At 44.5% G+C, this 17,193-nt stretch overlaps 1 protein-coding gene across 1 annotated transcript in view; it reads left to right on the plus strand.

Annotated features, from left to right (window-relative positions):
- CDK8 (cyclin dependent kinase 8) overlaps positions 1 to 17,193 on the plus strand; it is a 191,351-nt gene that overhangs the window by 137,864 nt on the left and 36,294 nt on the right. Inside the window, exons 6-7 of the mRNA XM_082244285.1 lie at positions 7,651 to 7,782; positions 8,894 to 9,037. Of these exons, the coding sequence (XP_082100411.1) occupies positions 7,651 to 7,782; positions 8,894 to 9,037 (276 nt within the window). The remainder of the gene's footprint in view (positions 1 to 7,650; positions 7,783 to 8,893; positions 9,038 to 17,193) is intronic.

The following is a 17,193-nucleotide window of genomic DNA, read 5'->3' on the forward strand; positions in this document are numbered from 1 at the left end:
GGTTATTACACAGTGTTCACAAGTGATACAAGGAAGACCTGTGTTCATGAGGCGGCCCTGGAGAAGGGATAACCGTCTCCAAAGGGTCGTCTGTATATAGTAGACGCAGATGTTAGGTTGAATCCCAGCTGCTCTACATGTTTCGCTTAACCTATTAAGCTTCTTCTGGAGCATATGGTAAAGACAAACATCTGCATAAAGACAAAGCATTAACAATGAATATTCTTATGTAAGGACACAACGTTTACATTTTTAAACAAACACAAAACAAGACAAGTTGTTATACAGTCATGACTGAGTAGATCTAATAGTCAGTCAGCACATAATTGCATTCTGAGGCTGCATGCCATACCCTTGTCACAGCAGAGAACCAAGAGAAAATGAGTAAGGAAAGTGAGAATAAGAAAGCCGGGTGGCCAGGAGAGAAGGAAGGGAAGGAGGAAGTGAACTGGAGAAAGGAAAGAAAGGGAGAAACAGGAAAGGTAAGAAGGATAAAAGAGAGAGAGAAAAGAAAAAAGGGTTTGAAAAGAAAAGAGCCTGAGCGTTTAGGAGTGCTAGCCATGCCCAGAGACATAGAGCCAGACGTAGGGACCAAGGCTTGGTATTAAAGTAGACTGGGGTATAACCGGAAGGATAAGCAAAACAGCAACAATATACTGAACAAAGTACGTACCTGAAAAAAATTATTACAGGTGAAAGAACTTTCTGATGAATCATGCCATAAAGGCTGGAAAGGGTAATAACGAGGGGGATCGGTACGCTGCAGTTAGAAAAAGGAGCCAAGTAGAAACGTCCAAACTATCATAGGATATAGAGCTTGGAGTAGCCTAAAATAAATGATGTAATAAGTATGATACACAATGATTGAAAATGAGTCAATTTGAAGGGAAGATTAGGATGAGGATAGTTGTCCAGCACTTCACCTCCGTGCAACTAGATGAATATAGTTTAAGAGAGACCCCAAGTTAATACCAGAATTAGTGTTACACATATTACTTAATGAGAGTAATGGTGGTAGGTAAAAAGAGAAAAATTCCAAAAGAATATAATAACATGCATCAGTAAGCTGAAGATGGAGGTTAGGGTGCCTAGGATGAAAAAATAGGCATCCCCACTATAATAGGTGGCCACAAACACCAAGCTGTGATAAAGCAGAAATGAAGGAGTTAATGAGTAATACTCACATAAATATAAAGCAAAATATTGGCTTGTTACTATGGAGGGTATGGTCCCATAGAGAAATCATGTGTGGCGACCAAGTGGGGAGAAAAGCCCCAGCCCACAGACCCAAATCACGGACCAGTGAGACAGAAAGCTCACATGCCAATGGACCTGTAAAGGTTAAGAATAATAAGCACAATAGAGCGCCATTTAAGAGAATAGTTATTCAAAAGATCATGTAGTCTTACCAATAGTATGTTAAGGCTGTGGATCCTGACACACTATTATGTGCAATTATGTGCTGACTGACTATTAGATCTACTCAGTCATGACTGTATAACAACTTGTCTTGTTTTGTGTTTGTTTAAAAATGTAAACGTTGTGTCCTTACATAAGAATATTCATTGTTAATGCTTTGTCTTTATGCAGATGTTTGTCTTTACCATATGCTCCAGAAGAAGCTTAATAGGTTAAGCGAAACATGTAGAGCAGCTGGGATTCAACCTAACATCTGCGTCTACTATATACAGACGACCCTTTGGAGACGGTTATCCCTTCTCCAGGGCCGCCTCATGAACACAGGTCTTCCTTGTATCACTTGTGAACACTGTGTAATAACCAATATCTGATAAGGCTATGTGACTTGCACTACTTTTTGTAGGCTCTGCCGCCATACTGCAATTATTAATGTATATGACATGTTGCTTTTTTTATATGTCCCCTTTTTTTTTTTGTGGTTTATTATGTATGTGTTTTTGTAAAAAATTTTTCTAATAAAGAACATACCATTTTATATTGGTGCCTATAAAGTCCAATCTCTTTTTCCCCCACTCTCAATTCTGTTAATTAGGATGTGGCACTTTTTAGTTACTTCTTCTTTGGTGCGCCTAGACATCCTGCGACCTAGGAGCGCACATATCTAATTATTCCAATATAACCCTGTCTGTCAATGTCATGTCTCTCCATCCCTGATTCGGTAAAAAGAGAAGGGAAAGGGCGGGATTTTAAATGAGGCGCACAGTGGGAATTGCCGTGCGTCTCCATCCCTAATATCAATATACAATTGCAAAGAGATTGGGACTTTAGATGAGAGACATAACTTGACAAGACTGGTGGAACAAAATGACTTCATTTATTGATATATGCACAAATTTTGCATGTAGAAACATGATACATAAATACAAACATCATAGATGGTATAAAATTCAATGGCAAGGCTAAACACCCCCAAGCCAGATTCAAATAGACCAGCATGACAATGTAAAAAAAGTAACAGAGTATAAAAATACATCATAACCCTTCGTAACTGACGCGTTTCGTGGACTAAACTTTCCACTTCTTCAAGAGTAGGTATATGATCCGTATCTATAAGATATATATATGAGACATTGTATTATATGATGGTAAAGAGACTGGGGGGGGGGGAGGGGAAAAAATTCCCACGTTCCCGCAAACTTACACAGTGAGACTGGCAGTGAAGCATAGCTGGAGGCAGAGGCAGAGACCCAAACGCCTCCCACGGTAGCATGGCTACTTGGCTATTCCCTTACCTACTTGACTTTGCTTTTTACACACACTTTTTCAGTTTATATCCTTACTCAAATTTTAATATATTTATATGCAAGTAACATGAAGTTTCTCTATACAATCTAATCAATACATACTCCTAAATACTCCCCTTTACTTATTTTATATAGATACTTCTATACAATCCATTTAATACATACTCAGTAATCACTTCCTTTTACTCATTCCATATAGATACTGAGTTTACGTGATTACCAGCATCAATCTCATCACTTTCATTCATATCTCTTTTGTGTGCGGTGTCCTTCGCCTTGTCCGCGGACCGTATGCTCCCTCAGCTCCCGTGGGAGGCGTTTGGGTCTCTGCCTCCAGCTATGCTTCACTGCCAGTCTCACTGTGTAAGTTTGCGGGAACGTGGGAATTTCCCCCCCCCCCCCCAGTCTCTTTACCATCATATAATACAATGTCTCTTATATATATCTCTTATAGATACGGATCATATACCTACTCTTGAAGAAGTGGAAAGTTTAGTCCACGAAACGCGTCAGTTACGAAGGGTTATGATGTATTTTTATACTCTGTTACTTTTTTTACATTGTCATGCTGGTCTATTTGAATCTGGCTTGGGGGTGTTTAGCCTTGCCATTGAATTTTATACCATCTATGATGTTTGTATTTATGTATCATGTTTCTACATGCAAAATTTGTGCATATATCAATAAATGAAGTCATTTTGTTCCACCAGTCTTGTCAAGTTATGTCTCTCATCTAAAGTCCCAATCTCTTTGCAATTGTATATTTAACAAAGCAAGGGCAAAACCCAAATCTCTCCAAACACTCCCAGAGGAAGTTCCACTCAATGGAGTCGAAAGGCTTTAGCCGTGTCCAATGTCACCACTACCCTCCTACCAGTGTTCTCATGACGAGCTTGAATGTTTATAAATAATCTACGAAGGTTAAAGGAGGTTTTCTTGCCCGGCATGAAGCCAGACTGGTCCTCGTGAATAAGTGACAGTATCACTTGGTTTAGGCGGGTGGAAAGGATTTTGGCCAGGATTTTCAAATCCGCCTGCAGAAGAGAGATGGGGCGGTAGGATTCCTGGATATGGGGATCCTAGCCTGGCTTTGGGATCAGTACTGTCAGGGCCTCCCACAAAGACATGGGCAAGGTGAAGTCCTCAAACATGGCGTTGAATAGCATGAGTAGCTTCGGCAGGAGAAGTTCTGAGTAGTGGGCATAAAATTCAATAGGGAGCCCATCCGTACCCGGGGATTTTGATCTAGGGAACCTGGACACGGCCTCCGCAATTTCCTCCTCCATGAGGGGCGCATCTAGAAGCTCCACCTGTTCCTCCGTAAGTCTGGGAAACTCAATGAGGTCAAGGAATGCTCGCATGTCAGTAGGGTCTGTCGGGGCCTGTGAAGTGTAGAGCTTACTAAAGAAGGAACGAAACCGTTCCGTCACCTCCCCCGGGTCAGTCAAAGAGGTCCCCGTGTTAGTCCGCAGGGTGATAACTACTGGCGGTCTGTCCTCACAGTGTACCAGATAGGCCAACAGTTTCCCCGCCCGTTCTCCGTGTTCAAAGATCCTCTGTTTTTGAAAGAACAACTTCAATTTGGCCTTCTCATATTCTATCTGGACGAACGCTCTCAACAACAATTTTAAGCCGTGATGCATTGGTGGGAGAGGGATCAGCCAGGTAATCGGCCTCGGCCGACAGGAAATCGACCTCCACCCGAGAATGTGCCTCGGCGGAGCCTGCTTTATATCGCTTGATCTGGGATGTCAGGGTGGCCCTTGCATGCAATTTAAACGCCTCCCACACCACTAGGGGGGGAGCTGTGCCCTCATTATCCAAGAAGAACTGTCCCCAACAAGCATCCAGCGAGGCTTCCTCAGGCAGCAGGGATAACCATGCCGGGTTGCGACGCCAGGCCGGAGGCAGTTAGTCATGGTGCAGTCTGATCACCACCCAATAAGGGCTGTGATCAGAGAGTGACCTGGGGGAGAAGCCCTGGATAGGATAGTAGGATCAGGTCAATGCGTGACATAGAATGATGCGTGGGTGAAAAACAGGAGAACGCCTGCTGCAGGGGGAATTTGGCCTTCCATGTAAAAAGAAAGTCGCTTGCATGTTATTTCTAGAAATGCCCTTATCACTACTGTCAGCTAAACTGGAATAAAATAATATTCTCTTATGTAAACTACTAATTTCCCCCTCTCTGTGTAATAAAGATGAAAACTTCCTGACAAGTTTAAAGTCAAGCCTGTGTGGCACCCTCAATAGAGTGGAGGAGTAAGCATAGCCACACAGGAACAGGAAGTGTGGTGTTTACAGGGTTGCCAAATGTATTTTCTCTTTTTAAAAGGGCAAAAACTGAAGAAGGAAAACAAATGCAGCCACTATATCAAAGGACTAGCAGTATGTATAAAAATAATGAAAACCCAGAAAGTGAAGGACCAGCTAAGTGCACCCCCTCACCTCCCGAGCAATAGCAGGGTGCAGAGAAGGTATATAGTGTGTATATACAGGTGTTTAACCCAGGCATGCACGGGTGCAAGAGTTTGGTAGGTTGCTTCCATTACAATATCCTCTGGTGGCACTTGTGCATGCATGTCCAAAGGAAGTGAGCAGCAGAACAATCTCATCACTTCCTGTACAGTGTAGTAAAGTCAGGGCACCAGACTGCATCCATAGCCTGGCCTTCCAGCTCTCTGACTTTATTTATATACCTTTCCGAAGAGGGGGAGTGATCCCTCTTCTTTCCGAAGAGGGGGAGTGGGTTGGCACTCCCACCTGGCCTTTGCACTCCCCAAACCCACAATGACATGCACTTCTGTAATAAATAACACTGTACATCCACACACTTTTGTACTAGCCAATATCGTAGTTACATGCATATTTGCAGCTATCGCACCAGTGTTTACTTCTGCAGTTGCTGACACCGTACTGTCTTGCCTTTTTGCACTCATTGACACAAACATTTGCACTTGTGAATATCACACCAGCACATACTTCTACAAACAAAAACACTGACACACACAGCCATATTCATCCTGTTCAGTGAATACACACACTGCTAGTATTTATCTAAAATAAAATACAAAATGGTTTTGTTTTTGTTTTTTTATAATGACACTAACCACGACAAAAGAAAAATGTAGAAACACTACCCTACTTTACCTTTAAGAGTTAAGATTGGTCTGTCCTTTGTTTTTGGGGAATGTACAGTGGGTGGACCAGCACCATTGGGGAACCTCTTAGCATGCTGCTTGACCGTCTGTCTGATTTTAAAAAGTAAGCTGCCTGTAGTTATCTAATGTGAATGAGAACATGCTTTAGTTGTGGTAGTTAACTATAGTTTTTAAAGTAAAGTGTAAACCGAACAATTCTCTTCAAGAAGATGTATACATACCTGTAAAATCTAAGTGATGTTCTGGCTTGTTGTACTCTGGGTAATCAGTCAGAAAAGAAAATGAGTCCCCGCATTCCAGGTTGCAGTACATTTAATATATTTTAACAGCAGCAGGGGACACGTTTCGTGATGAAAATCTGTTTTTCAGTGTGGCGACTGGGAATAGATGCACACTTTTTTTGTTTTTTTTTTTCTCCCGGTGTGTTTTCAATTCAAATCAGTGGAAGCAAATCAAATTTCACGTCAACGTGTGTTGACATGTGTAGTCGTTTTTTTTTAATACATATTGTAACGTGCTCTGAATTGAATGTTAATGCATTTTATAATGTACATCAGAGGATGTAAATGGAATACATGGCGTGTTCACGTGTGTCAAGACTTACAAATCGACCCATCTGCTACACCATCCTTTTTCAACCAGGGTTCCTTCAGGTTTCTTCAGGGGTACTCAAGTAGAATGCCTAAAATTGCCCAAAAATTGTATACAAGTCAGCAGGTGGATCAAGCATGCGCTTTAGTTACACAAAGCCACAAGTTTTCATTGTGCACCATTTCAACCATCCAACCACCAGCCTCCTAACAATAATGTCACTGGTTGGTAAGAAGGATGTTGGGCGCCTGCACAGCATCCTTGTTAGCCCCTCCCCTGCCCCTCTCCATCAGTATTGGGGTCACAGCTAAATGAGAAAGAGAAACTGAGGAGAAGAGAAAAGCTGGAATACTAGTGTGCAAAGGTGTGTTTGCTTTGGAAGAATAAATCACCTCTAACGTTGGGTATCCTATGTCTGGGGATGTTGCTGCATTATGTAAAACTATCAGTTTTTTCATTTTAGAATAGGGTGCCTCGAGATTGTGCAAAATTTTAAAGAGTGCCGTGACTGAAAAACATTGAGAAACACTGGTCTACACTGATTAAATCATTTGTTTCCATACTCCCTTTTAACTCTATTTCTACATATAGAAGTGCTGTAAAGAAGAAAAAAAAATTACTAGGATTAGAGCCGACCTAATCTGGAGCAGCTGTGCATGGCAACCAATCAGCTTCTAGCTGTCCTTTTCAAAGCTTAAAGAAGAATTCTGCATATGGCATTTTTTTTACATAGCTACATTGGACCAGTTTTGACCAATGCAACTCTGCAAAGCTGGAAATCACTGAAGCAGACACCACTATTTCAAGAATCTCCACTTCCCGGCCCCATGCCAAGTGGCTGCCCTAATACATTGTGAGCCCAGGAGGTCAGGTTATATCATCACAGGCGCCATTCAAAGATTACTTTGGATTTCCTAAATTAATGCAAAGCATTCTTCAATTGGACGAGTTGAAGAGGTGGGGCAGTGTTGTGGGTTTATTTTTCCCCATCTAATCTTATAGAAAAAAAAAAGCAGCCATTACATAGAACTTTGTTGTGGTTTTAGCAGTTATTTTTTGCTAATTTTCCAATAAATCATAGTAACTGGTCAAATCCTGCAGCCAGACTATTTGTTTGTCGATCAGTCTTTCTTTATGACCTGTACTCACGTACTCATGTATGTTTTGTTTTTCAGCGGACATGGGGTTTGCACGATTATTTAATTCACCTTTAAAGCCTTTAGCAGATTTAGATCCAGTAGTTGTTACATTCTGGTATCGAGCTCCAGAGCTGCTCCTAGGAGCCAGGCATTATACCAAAGCTATTGGTGAGTAGACAGTGTTATTTGTTGTGGTGTTTTTTTTTTTTTTTGTGTGATTGTTAATGTCCTGAAATTACTAACTCAGTCTAGATTTGAATCCTACAGAGAATTTGTGGCTGACTTGTAAAAAGCTGTTATCAATCCCTAAGCAATTTTACAAAGGGGAAATTGGGGGAAAAATTGCACTGTCCAGATTAGTTTGTATGTATATAGGTCTCTATCCACTTTGCACAAGGCAGTAATTGCCGGCAAAGGTGCACCTACTAAATACGGATTTGAAGGAGGTGCATTTCTAGCTTACAAAGATCTGTTTCCACTTTGACATGAAATAATCTGTTTATCTTGACTGGTGTAAAAACAAAAAAGCATCTTTTAAATCCATTCTGATTCAAAAGTTTTGAAACCTTCCAAGGGGGGTTAATACTTTTTTAGAGCCAGTGCAAGTCTCTTGGCAGTTGGAGAGAATTTGCTTGCTTAGAGTTCTGGAGAGTAGAGTAATCAAATTACCTAAACTGCCTTTATGACAGAATTGTTTGTGTCAAATCGTTTTGCTGTTTATTGGCGTACTTTAATGTTTTTATTTTTTTGTGTATTTGCCTCCATTTGTGGGAATGTGTGTTGAAGGGCAGTTGTTCCTCAGTGTGCACATGTGTTTTGCACAGAGAGGTTTTTAAAACCCCTGCACTTTTTAAATGGCCCCCCAGCAGCTCTAAAAATGAAAGAGAGAAAAAAAATGTTGCAATACTTGCCCCTCCTTAGGTTTCTCTGCAGAGCAGAGCACAATTCTGCAATCCAGCACAGTACTCTTCTAGGGTGAATGATGCCCATACAGTCATTCAGGTTATTTCTGCGAGTGCCATGGACCTGCACTATCACGCACACCTCTGTTCAAAATGTCTCCAGCACTTGTTGGTAATTCCCAGATATTTAATTATAAGTACCAATGGTTGATGGTCATTGTGCTTTATCTTTACATTGTAAGGATAGCTTTGTGACCACAGTGTGACATAGGAAAAAGGATGTGTGTGTGTTTAAAATGTGAGCACTATGATTTTTTTTTTTTTTTTTTTGTCTTGCTTTTTTAAAGTAACTATCATACTGCATGTTTTTTCCCCAGATATTTGGGCTATAGGATGTATATTTGCAGAGCTTCTAACGTCGGAGCCAATATTTCACTGTCGTCAAGAAGACATAAAGACTAGCAACCCTTACCACCACGACCAGCTGGATAGAATATTTAATGTCATGGGCTTTCCAGCAGGTAAGTGGTATACCTTTAATTATAAATCAACACCACCAAAGTAGAATTGGCGATATTGCATGTTTGAAGTAATGTGCAATAACGATTTTATTGTATCTTTTCTGGAAGGCTCAGCCCAGAGTTCGTGCACGTTCACTTCCTTTGTAGGCATTGTGCAGGTGTGTTCACCAATTCAACTAATGAGGGTTAGATTCTAAATTAATTGTAAAGTACGGTGACCTAAGGTAAAATATGGTGGCCTAAACGAATTACTCACTAATACAAAATTTCTATGCCGTATAGAATTAGGGCAGTTCTGAAGGCAAAATATATATAATTCTGGAGTGTCCTATTTTAGGATTGATTTTTTTATTCCGGTTTTGGTGACAGCTGGTAATAGTGTCTTTGACTTGTGTGAGGTGGGCCAAGCCTGATGGATAACAAAGACTGGGGATCGATTCACTAAGCGTCATTTAACTTTGGAAAATGCATTTCACAGAAAAACACACGTTAAATACAGCCATTATCCAACCCCCCCCCCCCCCCGGTTTAACAGGTGCTTTTTTTTTTTTTTTTTTTTTTTTTTTTTTTTCTCTTTTTGCGCCCTAATTTAACGCAAACTAGACCTGGCTGCGGCTGGAAGTGAAGCATTCACCTGTGGCATTCCAACCACTGTTAAATGGGACATTTCAGCTCAGGGTTGCTGGCCTGGTATTGTTCAGGACTGAAGAGACATACAATGGATGGACTGAGTATGCTAGGTACTGAGCCATGGGGAGCAAAAAAAATGTCAAAAGACCTCCGTAACAAGAGAATTGAACTTTCTAAAAATCAAAAAGGATATAAAAAGCTATCCAAAGCCTTGGATATGCCAATCAGTACTGTTCAATCGCATATTAAGAATTGGAAAATTCAGGGGATGTCTTGATACCAAGCCAAGGTTAGACCAAGAAAGATTGCAGCCACAACTGCCAGAAAAATCCACAGGTAACCTCAGGGGAAACGCAGGCTGCTCTGGAAAACAATAGTGTGGTTGTTTTAGGGAGCACAATACGATGATGCTTGAACAAAAATGAGGTGCATGGTCGAATTGCCAGAAACAAGACTTGACTTCACCAGTGCCACAATAAAGCCCAGTTACAATATGCCCAACAACACCTTGACAAACTTCACATCATCTGGCTCACTGTATGTAATCTGGAGTAATGGGACCAAAATAGAGCTTTATTGTCACAACCAAAAGTGCTATGTTTGGAGAGGGGTCAACAAGGCCTATATCAACAGGAATACCATCCCCACCATGAAGCATGATGGTGGCTCACTGATGTTTTAGGGTTGTTTGAGCTCTAAAGGCACGGGGAATCTTGTGAAATTTTGATGGCAAGATACATGAGGCATGTTGTTTGAAAATACTGGTAGACAATTTCCATTTTTCTGCACGAAAGCTGCGCATGGGGTGCTCCTTGACTTTCCAGCATGTCGTATGAACTTAAGCACAAGGCCAAGTTGACCCTCCAGTGGTTACTGCACAGAAAGGTGACGTTTCTGGAGTGGCCATCAGTCTCCTGACCTTAATATCATCCCCACTCCTCACTCTGGAGAGATCTCAAACGTGTGGTTCATGCAAGATGACCAAAGACTTTGTATGACCTGGAGGCATTCTGCCAAGACGAATGGGCAGCTAAACCACCTTCAAGAATTCGGGGCGTCATAGACCACTGTTACAAAAAACAGCACGCTGTCATTAATGCTAAACAGGGCAATACATAGTATTAAGAAATAATGGTATGCAGACTTCTGAACAGGGATCATTTCATTTGTTTACTTGTTGCCATGTTTTGTTTTATGTAAAAAAGGAGCAAGAAGCCAAACACTGCGTTGAATGATCAATCTCACTCACCCAGCGCTAATGTACCAAGAGCTACTATAAAATATTGGTATAAAATGCAAAGCCCCAAAGGCTGAAGCTGCTGCTATAACCAAATAGATGAAAGCTAAAACAGGTGTGACTGATTATACTCAACCAAGCTAATCCGTAACACTAGCAGCGCTAACATGTATTCTAAATAAACGGTTAAAACTCATCAAAATGAATGTCCATCAGAGTTCAAATGCACCCGTTGAAGATAGGAATATCATTGAGCCAAAAGCAGTCCATTAAAAAGTGCAGCTAGAACAGGATGGTGAAAAGAAAGTGCAACTAAACGCAAATTCTGTGTGCCTCCACCAGCAAGCCTTGATCACCCATCAAAATGGAGACTCGCCAGATCGATGTAAGATATAAGCCTGTATACATCAGAGGCTCCTTCCACCACTGGACCACCGGCACCGACCACTTGACTCACACCAAAGATCCTTTTCTTAAACTCCCATATGCTCATGTAAGTGTAAGCACAACAGGGGACACATAACGTAATTCCATAAAGATTTATTGAAAAACACACAAGTCCCCCATACCCCTCAAAGTGCTACTCACAATATCAGCATAAAAAAGGGCATTCACGAATGCATAGGAACAGCGCCCATCCGCCTCTATTCTCCAACCGACCGACCATTCGGTAACTTGCAAGTCGGATCGAGCAACGTGGCGTCTCTCGTTAAGGCGACCGCGCACTCACGCCTTGACGCGTTTCGTCAGACTTCCACTGAGGGCATGAGTGCACGGCGCGATCACCTCATCATATAACCCTCCGTGCGCAGGCGCAGCTGGACTCGCATGCAATCAAGCAGGACGTTGCCCATACTTCCGCCCTTAACAATGAGAGACGCCATGCCACGTTGCTCGATCCGACTTGCAAGTTACCGAATGGTCGGTCGGTTGAAGAATAGAGGCGGATGGGCGCTGTTCCTATGCATTCGTGAATGCCCTTTTTTTATGCTGAGATTGTGAGTAGCACTTTGAGGGGTATGGGGGACTTGTGTGTATTTCAATAAATCTTTATGGAATTACGCTATGTGTCCCCTGTTGTGCTTACTTACATGAGCATATGGGAGTTTAAGAAAATGATCTTTGGTGTGAGTCAAGTGGTCGGTGCCGGTAGTCCAGTGGTGGAAGAAGCCTCTGTGATGTATACAGGCTTATATCTTACATCGATCTGGTGAGTCTCCATTTTGATGGGTGATCACGGCTTGCTGGTGGAGGCACACAGAATTTGCGTTTTAGTTGCACTTTCTTTTCACCATCCTGTTCTAGCTGCACCTTTTAATGGACTGCTTTTGGGTCAATGATATTCCTATCTTCAACGGGTGCATTTGAACTCTGATGGACATTCATTTTGATGAGTTTTAACCCTTTATTTATAATACACGTTAGGCTCCATGTACACGGGACGTTGTAAATGGCCGTTTAGGAGCAGTTGGGCGTTTTTTTTTTTTTTTATTTTAGAAGCCCCTGAACCCATCTACATTTTATCTCATCTGTCCATGTACACAGGGTCGTTTACAGTCATTTGCAGGCAGTTGAGTTCAGGGACGTATTTTGGAACGCAATTATTTGCGTTCAAACGTGTGTTTCCCGGCGTTAGAAACGCGGCTGAACATGACCAAACGTGACCGAACGTGATGAACATACGTTCAGCCACGTTATAAGTTTTTTCTGCCTCCATTCAAAATCAATGGTTCCCTATGGGAGCCTATTGATTTGAATGGAAGTCGCACCGCAAGTCGGATCAGGATGATCCGACTTGCGGCGCAACTAGCGCTGTGAGAATCTTAAGGGGGAACTCCACGCCAAAAATGGGGAAAAAAACGGCGTGGGGGTCCACCCCCAGGTTCTAAACAAGGTCCTTCGGGTCCGGCATGGAATTTGAGGGTAGCCCCACGCCGAAAAAATGACGTGCGCCCCCCCCCCCAAAATCCATACCAGACGCTTATCCGAGCATGCAGCCCGGTAGGGCAGGAAGGGGGAGGGGACGAGCGAGCGGCCCCACCCCCCCTGGACCATCCCAGGACACATGCCCTCAACATGGGGGGGGGTGTTGGTGCTTTGGGGCAGGGGGAGCTCTGCACCCCCCACCTCAAAGCACCTTGCCCCCATGTTGATGAGGACAAGGGCCTCTTCCCCACAACCCTGGCCGGTGGTTGTGGGGGTCTGCGGGCAGGGGGCTCATCGGAATCTGGAAGCCCCCTTTAACAAGGGGGCCCTCCAGATCCCGGATCCCCTCCCTATGTGAATGGGTATGGGGTACACTGTACCCCTACCCATTCACCCCATAAAAGGCAGTGTGTGTAAATAACGACAGGAGACGTTTTGGAAAGTTTATTAAAGATCTTCATCTGGTCTTCTCCGCTCCGGTCTTCTGCTCTTTTGCTGTCCAATCTTCTGCTGTCCAATCTTCTGCTCTTTTGCCTCCTCTGGTCTTCTTCTTCTTCCTCCGGTCCTCCTCCGACGAGGTCTCCGGTGATTATGCCGGTCTCCGGTCTCTGCAGCTTGTTATATAGCCATTGTGGGTGTGGCCTCCCAGTGACGTCACCGGGGGCCCCGCCCCTTATGTCACAGATGACGTCATCTGTGACATAAGGGGGCGGGCCTCTCGGTTTTCCCATTTTTGGCGTAGAGTTCCCCCTTAAGATTCTAACAGCGCAAGTCGCATCATCCTGATCCGACTTGTGGTGGGACTTCCATTCAAATCAATAGGCTCCCATAGGGAACCATTGATTTTGAATGGAGGCCGAAAAAACGCTGCTAAAAGCAACGTGGCCAAACGTGCAATAACGCCAATGGAAAAAGCTACTGAAAGCACATTTGACAGCTGCTTTTTCCCGGCGTCAGAACTGGCTTTGCAGCACGTTTTTTCTAACGTCCCGTGTACATGGAGCCTTAGCGCTGCTAGTGTTACGGATTAGTTTGGTTGAGTATAATCAGTCACACCTGTTTTATGTTTTGTTTTATGATTGAACCATTCTATAATGACCCAAAGTTGAATACGAATCTCATAAAAAATAAAAAGTGTTTTGCCTGCTCACGCATGTTTAAAAATGGTATTAAAACTGTATGGTGGTTTAAAGCTGTTTTTTACAAATTCTCCAAGGGTTTGCAAACTTTTTAGCACAACTGTATATACTCTGTCCTAAGATGGGAGCTCTGTTAGACTGGAATTAAGGACCTCACTATGTTGGAGATTCTTTGGCACAGCAGTATAGTTATGCAACGTTTTTAGCCATCCCTCCAACTTGCCACCACTCTGCATCACTCTTTATTCTAAACTTCCTTCTCCTTCATAGCAAAGCCACATTATTCACTGCACCTCTGGCTGACATCACTTGATGACCAATTCCACTGAAAATTAATTTCTCTTACGTCCTCCGACAGTCGCCGCCTCTTCATATTCGTCACAATGGGGGTTATTGTCCTTTGCTCCGTAGGAGTAGCTAGGCAACAGAATATGTTAATATCAAAGCTTTTAGCATACCCCACCCCTAGGGGGTGGTCCCCTCAGTCAATACCCTCCTGCTTCCTGCATTCCTACCTCAGTTTCAATTGTCTAGCTCAGGAGTTAGCAGGCTTATCCTGTGCTGGGATTTCAGTCTCAGCCTCTCTTCTCTCTTTTTGATTTTATTTCAAGTGTTTTCTCTTCTTTACTTAGCTGTTATTTTTCAGCATTAGTTTAGTTCTTTGGATGAAGATGAACATGTGGAGCTGGGTCTCTGGCTGGCCTCCCTGGTTATCCGGGGTTCAGGGCCGGTGGCTTCCCAGCCTGCCATCGAGCGTTCAGCTCAGGTTTCCCTGGCATATATGAACGACCCATCCCTGTTCGCTGCAGGGATGCTGCGGTGAGGTGGCTACCTCACCGGACGCCATTTGCGGTTTCGCACCGCAGTTCCTCTGCGTCCTGGCTGCGACTCTCCCTGTCCTTGGTGCAGCGGTTTGATCGCTTGTGCGGGTTCCCCACGCCATCCGGATGGTAAGTGTATTCTGTGTGGGGACCTGTCTGTTTTGGGTGTCAGTCTGGGACTGTGGGACCCTGCATGTCTGTGTAAAGACGTTGAGCTCCCTGTCAGTATTAGCTGCCTTTCTGTGGGCTGAGGAAGGGGGGGCTCTCCTGCTCTGCTCTGTGTAACAGGCTGAGTTTTCTGTGAGACATGCTGTATGCTGTGTGTGACATGCTTGTGCAACACTTTTGCAGCATACTGTGCGGCGACCGCTACTGCGGTCCGCCATTTTTTTGCAGCGCGTTATGGTGGCCGGTCCTGTGTGGAAAGAGCGGCGTTTTTGGCGCCAAGCGCTGCCATTTTGGCGGCGATCGCTCCGGCCTCATGTCAGCGCTGTTTCTGTATCTGCCTGTGGAGCCTCAGCCAGCGGCCATGTTTGTGTAGCCTTTACATAGGCTTCATAGGGGCGGTCAGTATTGCATCACTTCCTTTTCCTCTGGGACAGCGATCGGTGCAGCAGCCTGTGTGATCCCTCCAGGTTTTACCTCTCCATATTCCTGTATTCCTTGCCTTGTATTCCTATCCCTGTGGGGGTCAGTGTATCTGTGAGTGCGGTGGGCTACGCTCTCCGCGATCTTAAAGGGGCAGTACTCCTTTTTTTCCTAAGTTTTTACTGGGGCATGGATTCTCAGGAAAGCAAGTTTCCCCCCGCCTTGGTGGGGGGCCAAGGGGCTGCTGCATCCCCCGAGGGGGCTGATCTGGCTACTTTTGTGGCTAACTTAGCTGCTCAGGTGCAGATGCTGGTGGCTGATCGATCCACAAAAAGGCCCAGAGTGTCAATTTCCTCTGATTCAGAGGGCGATGGGGCTGCTATGGCTGGAGTGCCCTTCTCAGGGTCTCACTCATCCCTGGACCTCGTGGGGTCTGACGGGGAGGCTGAGGTGGAAGGGGTTGATAATTCTCCCCCTGGCTCGTCTGAAGAGCTTGCACTCATGGATGAGTTGGTTGCTTCTATCAAGCAAACACTGCATTTGGAGGATGAACCTTGTCCTCCTGTTTTGATGTCCTCGTACGGGACGCAAAGAAAACGCAAAATGTCGCAGGTTTTTCCTTGCTCTACGGAATTTCAGCGCGCTGTTGATGAGCAATGGCGCAATATAAAGAAGCCTTTTGCTGTGCCGAGTAGGTTCAAGCTGCGTTATCCCTTTACATCAGCTACTGATGAGCGTTGGTGTGTGCCGCCTCAGGTGGATCACGCGGAGGCGATTTTGAATAAATCCACTGCGATCCCTGCTGAGGATACCCCGGTGTTCCGGGACCCTACGGACAGGAGATTGGAGTCTCTGGCCCGTCACTCTTATACGGTTGCGGTCTCTATGCTAAAGCCGATTTTTGCTTCCATTATGGCAGCCCAGGCTATTGCCGATTGGACGCAGGTGCTCAGGCGCACCCTGGTGACTGACTCTGCTTCGCCGTCAACATTGGCTATGGTGGATCAGATTCATCAGGGTGTCATGTACTTGTGTGATGCGGACTTAGATATGGTCCCTTTGGCTGCGCGTCTCCAAAGTGTGGCGGTGTTGAACCGTCGCCTGATCTGGCTGAAATGTTGGTCTGTTGACCAATCTTCTCGCAAGACTTTAGCTAATTTGCCCTACGCGGGCTCTTGCCTTTTTGGCGAATCTTTGGATACTCTGATAAAGGGTATTTCTGGGGGTAAGCGCACTCTTTTGCCCCAGACTCACAAGAATAAGTTTGTTCGCGGTAAGAAGAATACCTCGTTTAGACCCTCTCAGGGGTCCTTTCGTGCCTTTCGGTCGCACTATAAGGGCAAGCCCTTCAAGGGACAAGGCTCCCAGAAAAAGCCGTGGGCAGGTAAGCAGAAGTCCGGTCAGTCCGGATCCGCTGCCCATAACAATGTGGCCTAAAGGGGCGCCCTCCTCTGGGGTGGGGAGACGTTTGCTCGGTTTTCTTCAACCCTGTCTGGCCCGCGTTCGGGACAGGTGGGTTCAGGAAATCGTTCGATCTGGTTACAAGATCGAGTTTCTCTCTCGGCCGGCGGGCAGATTTTTTCCCTCAAATCTTCAGCTGTCTCCGGAGCGATTGCGGGATCTGCATCTGGCGGTGCGGGACCTGCGGGCTCAGGGAGTGGTGGTTCCGGTGCCTCATCGGGACAGATTTCGGGGGTTCTATTCCAATCTGTTCACTGTACCCAGAAAGGAGGGCAAGGTACGTCCGATTCTGGACTTGAAAGCTCTGAACCGCTTTGTGCGGGTTCGCAAGTTCCGCATGGAATCCCTGCGATC

This window comes from Pelophylax lessonae, assembly GCF_965119305.1.
Source record: "Pelophylax lessonae genome assembly, chromosome: 2".
NCBI lineage: Eukaryota > Metazoa > Chordata > Amphibia > Anura > Ranidae > Pelophylax > Pelophylax lessonae.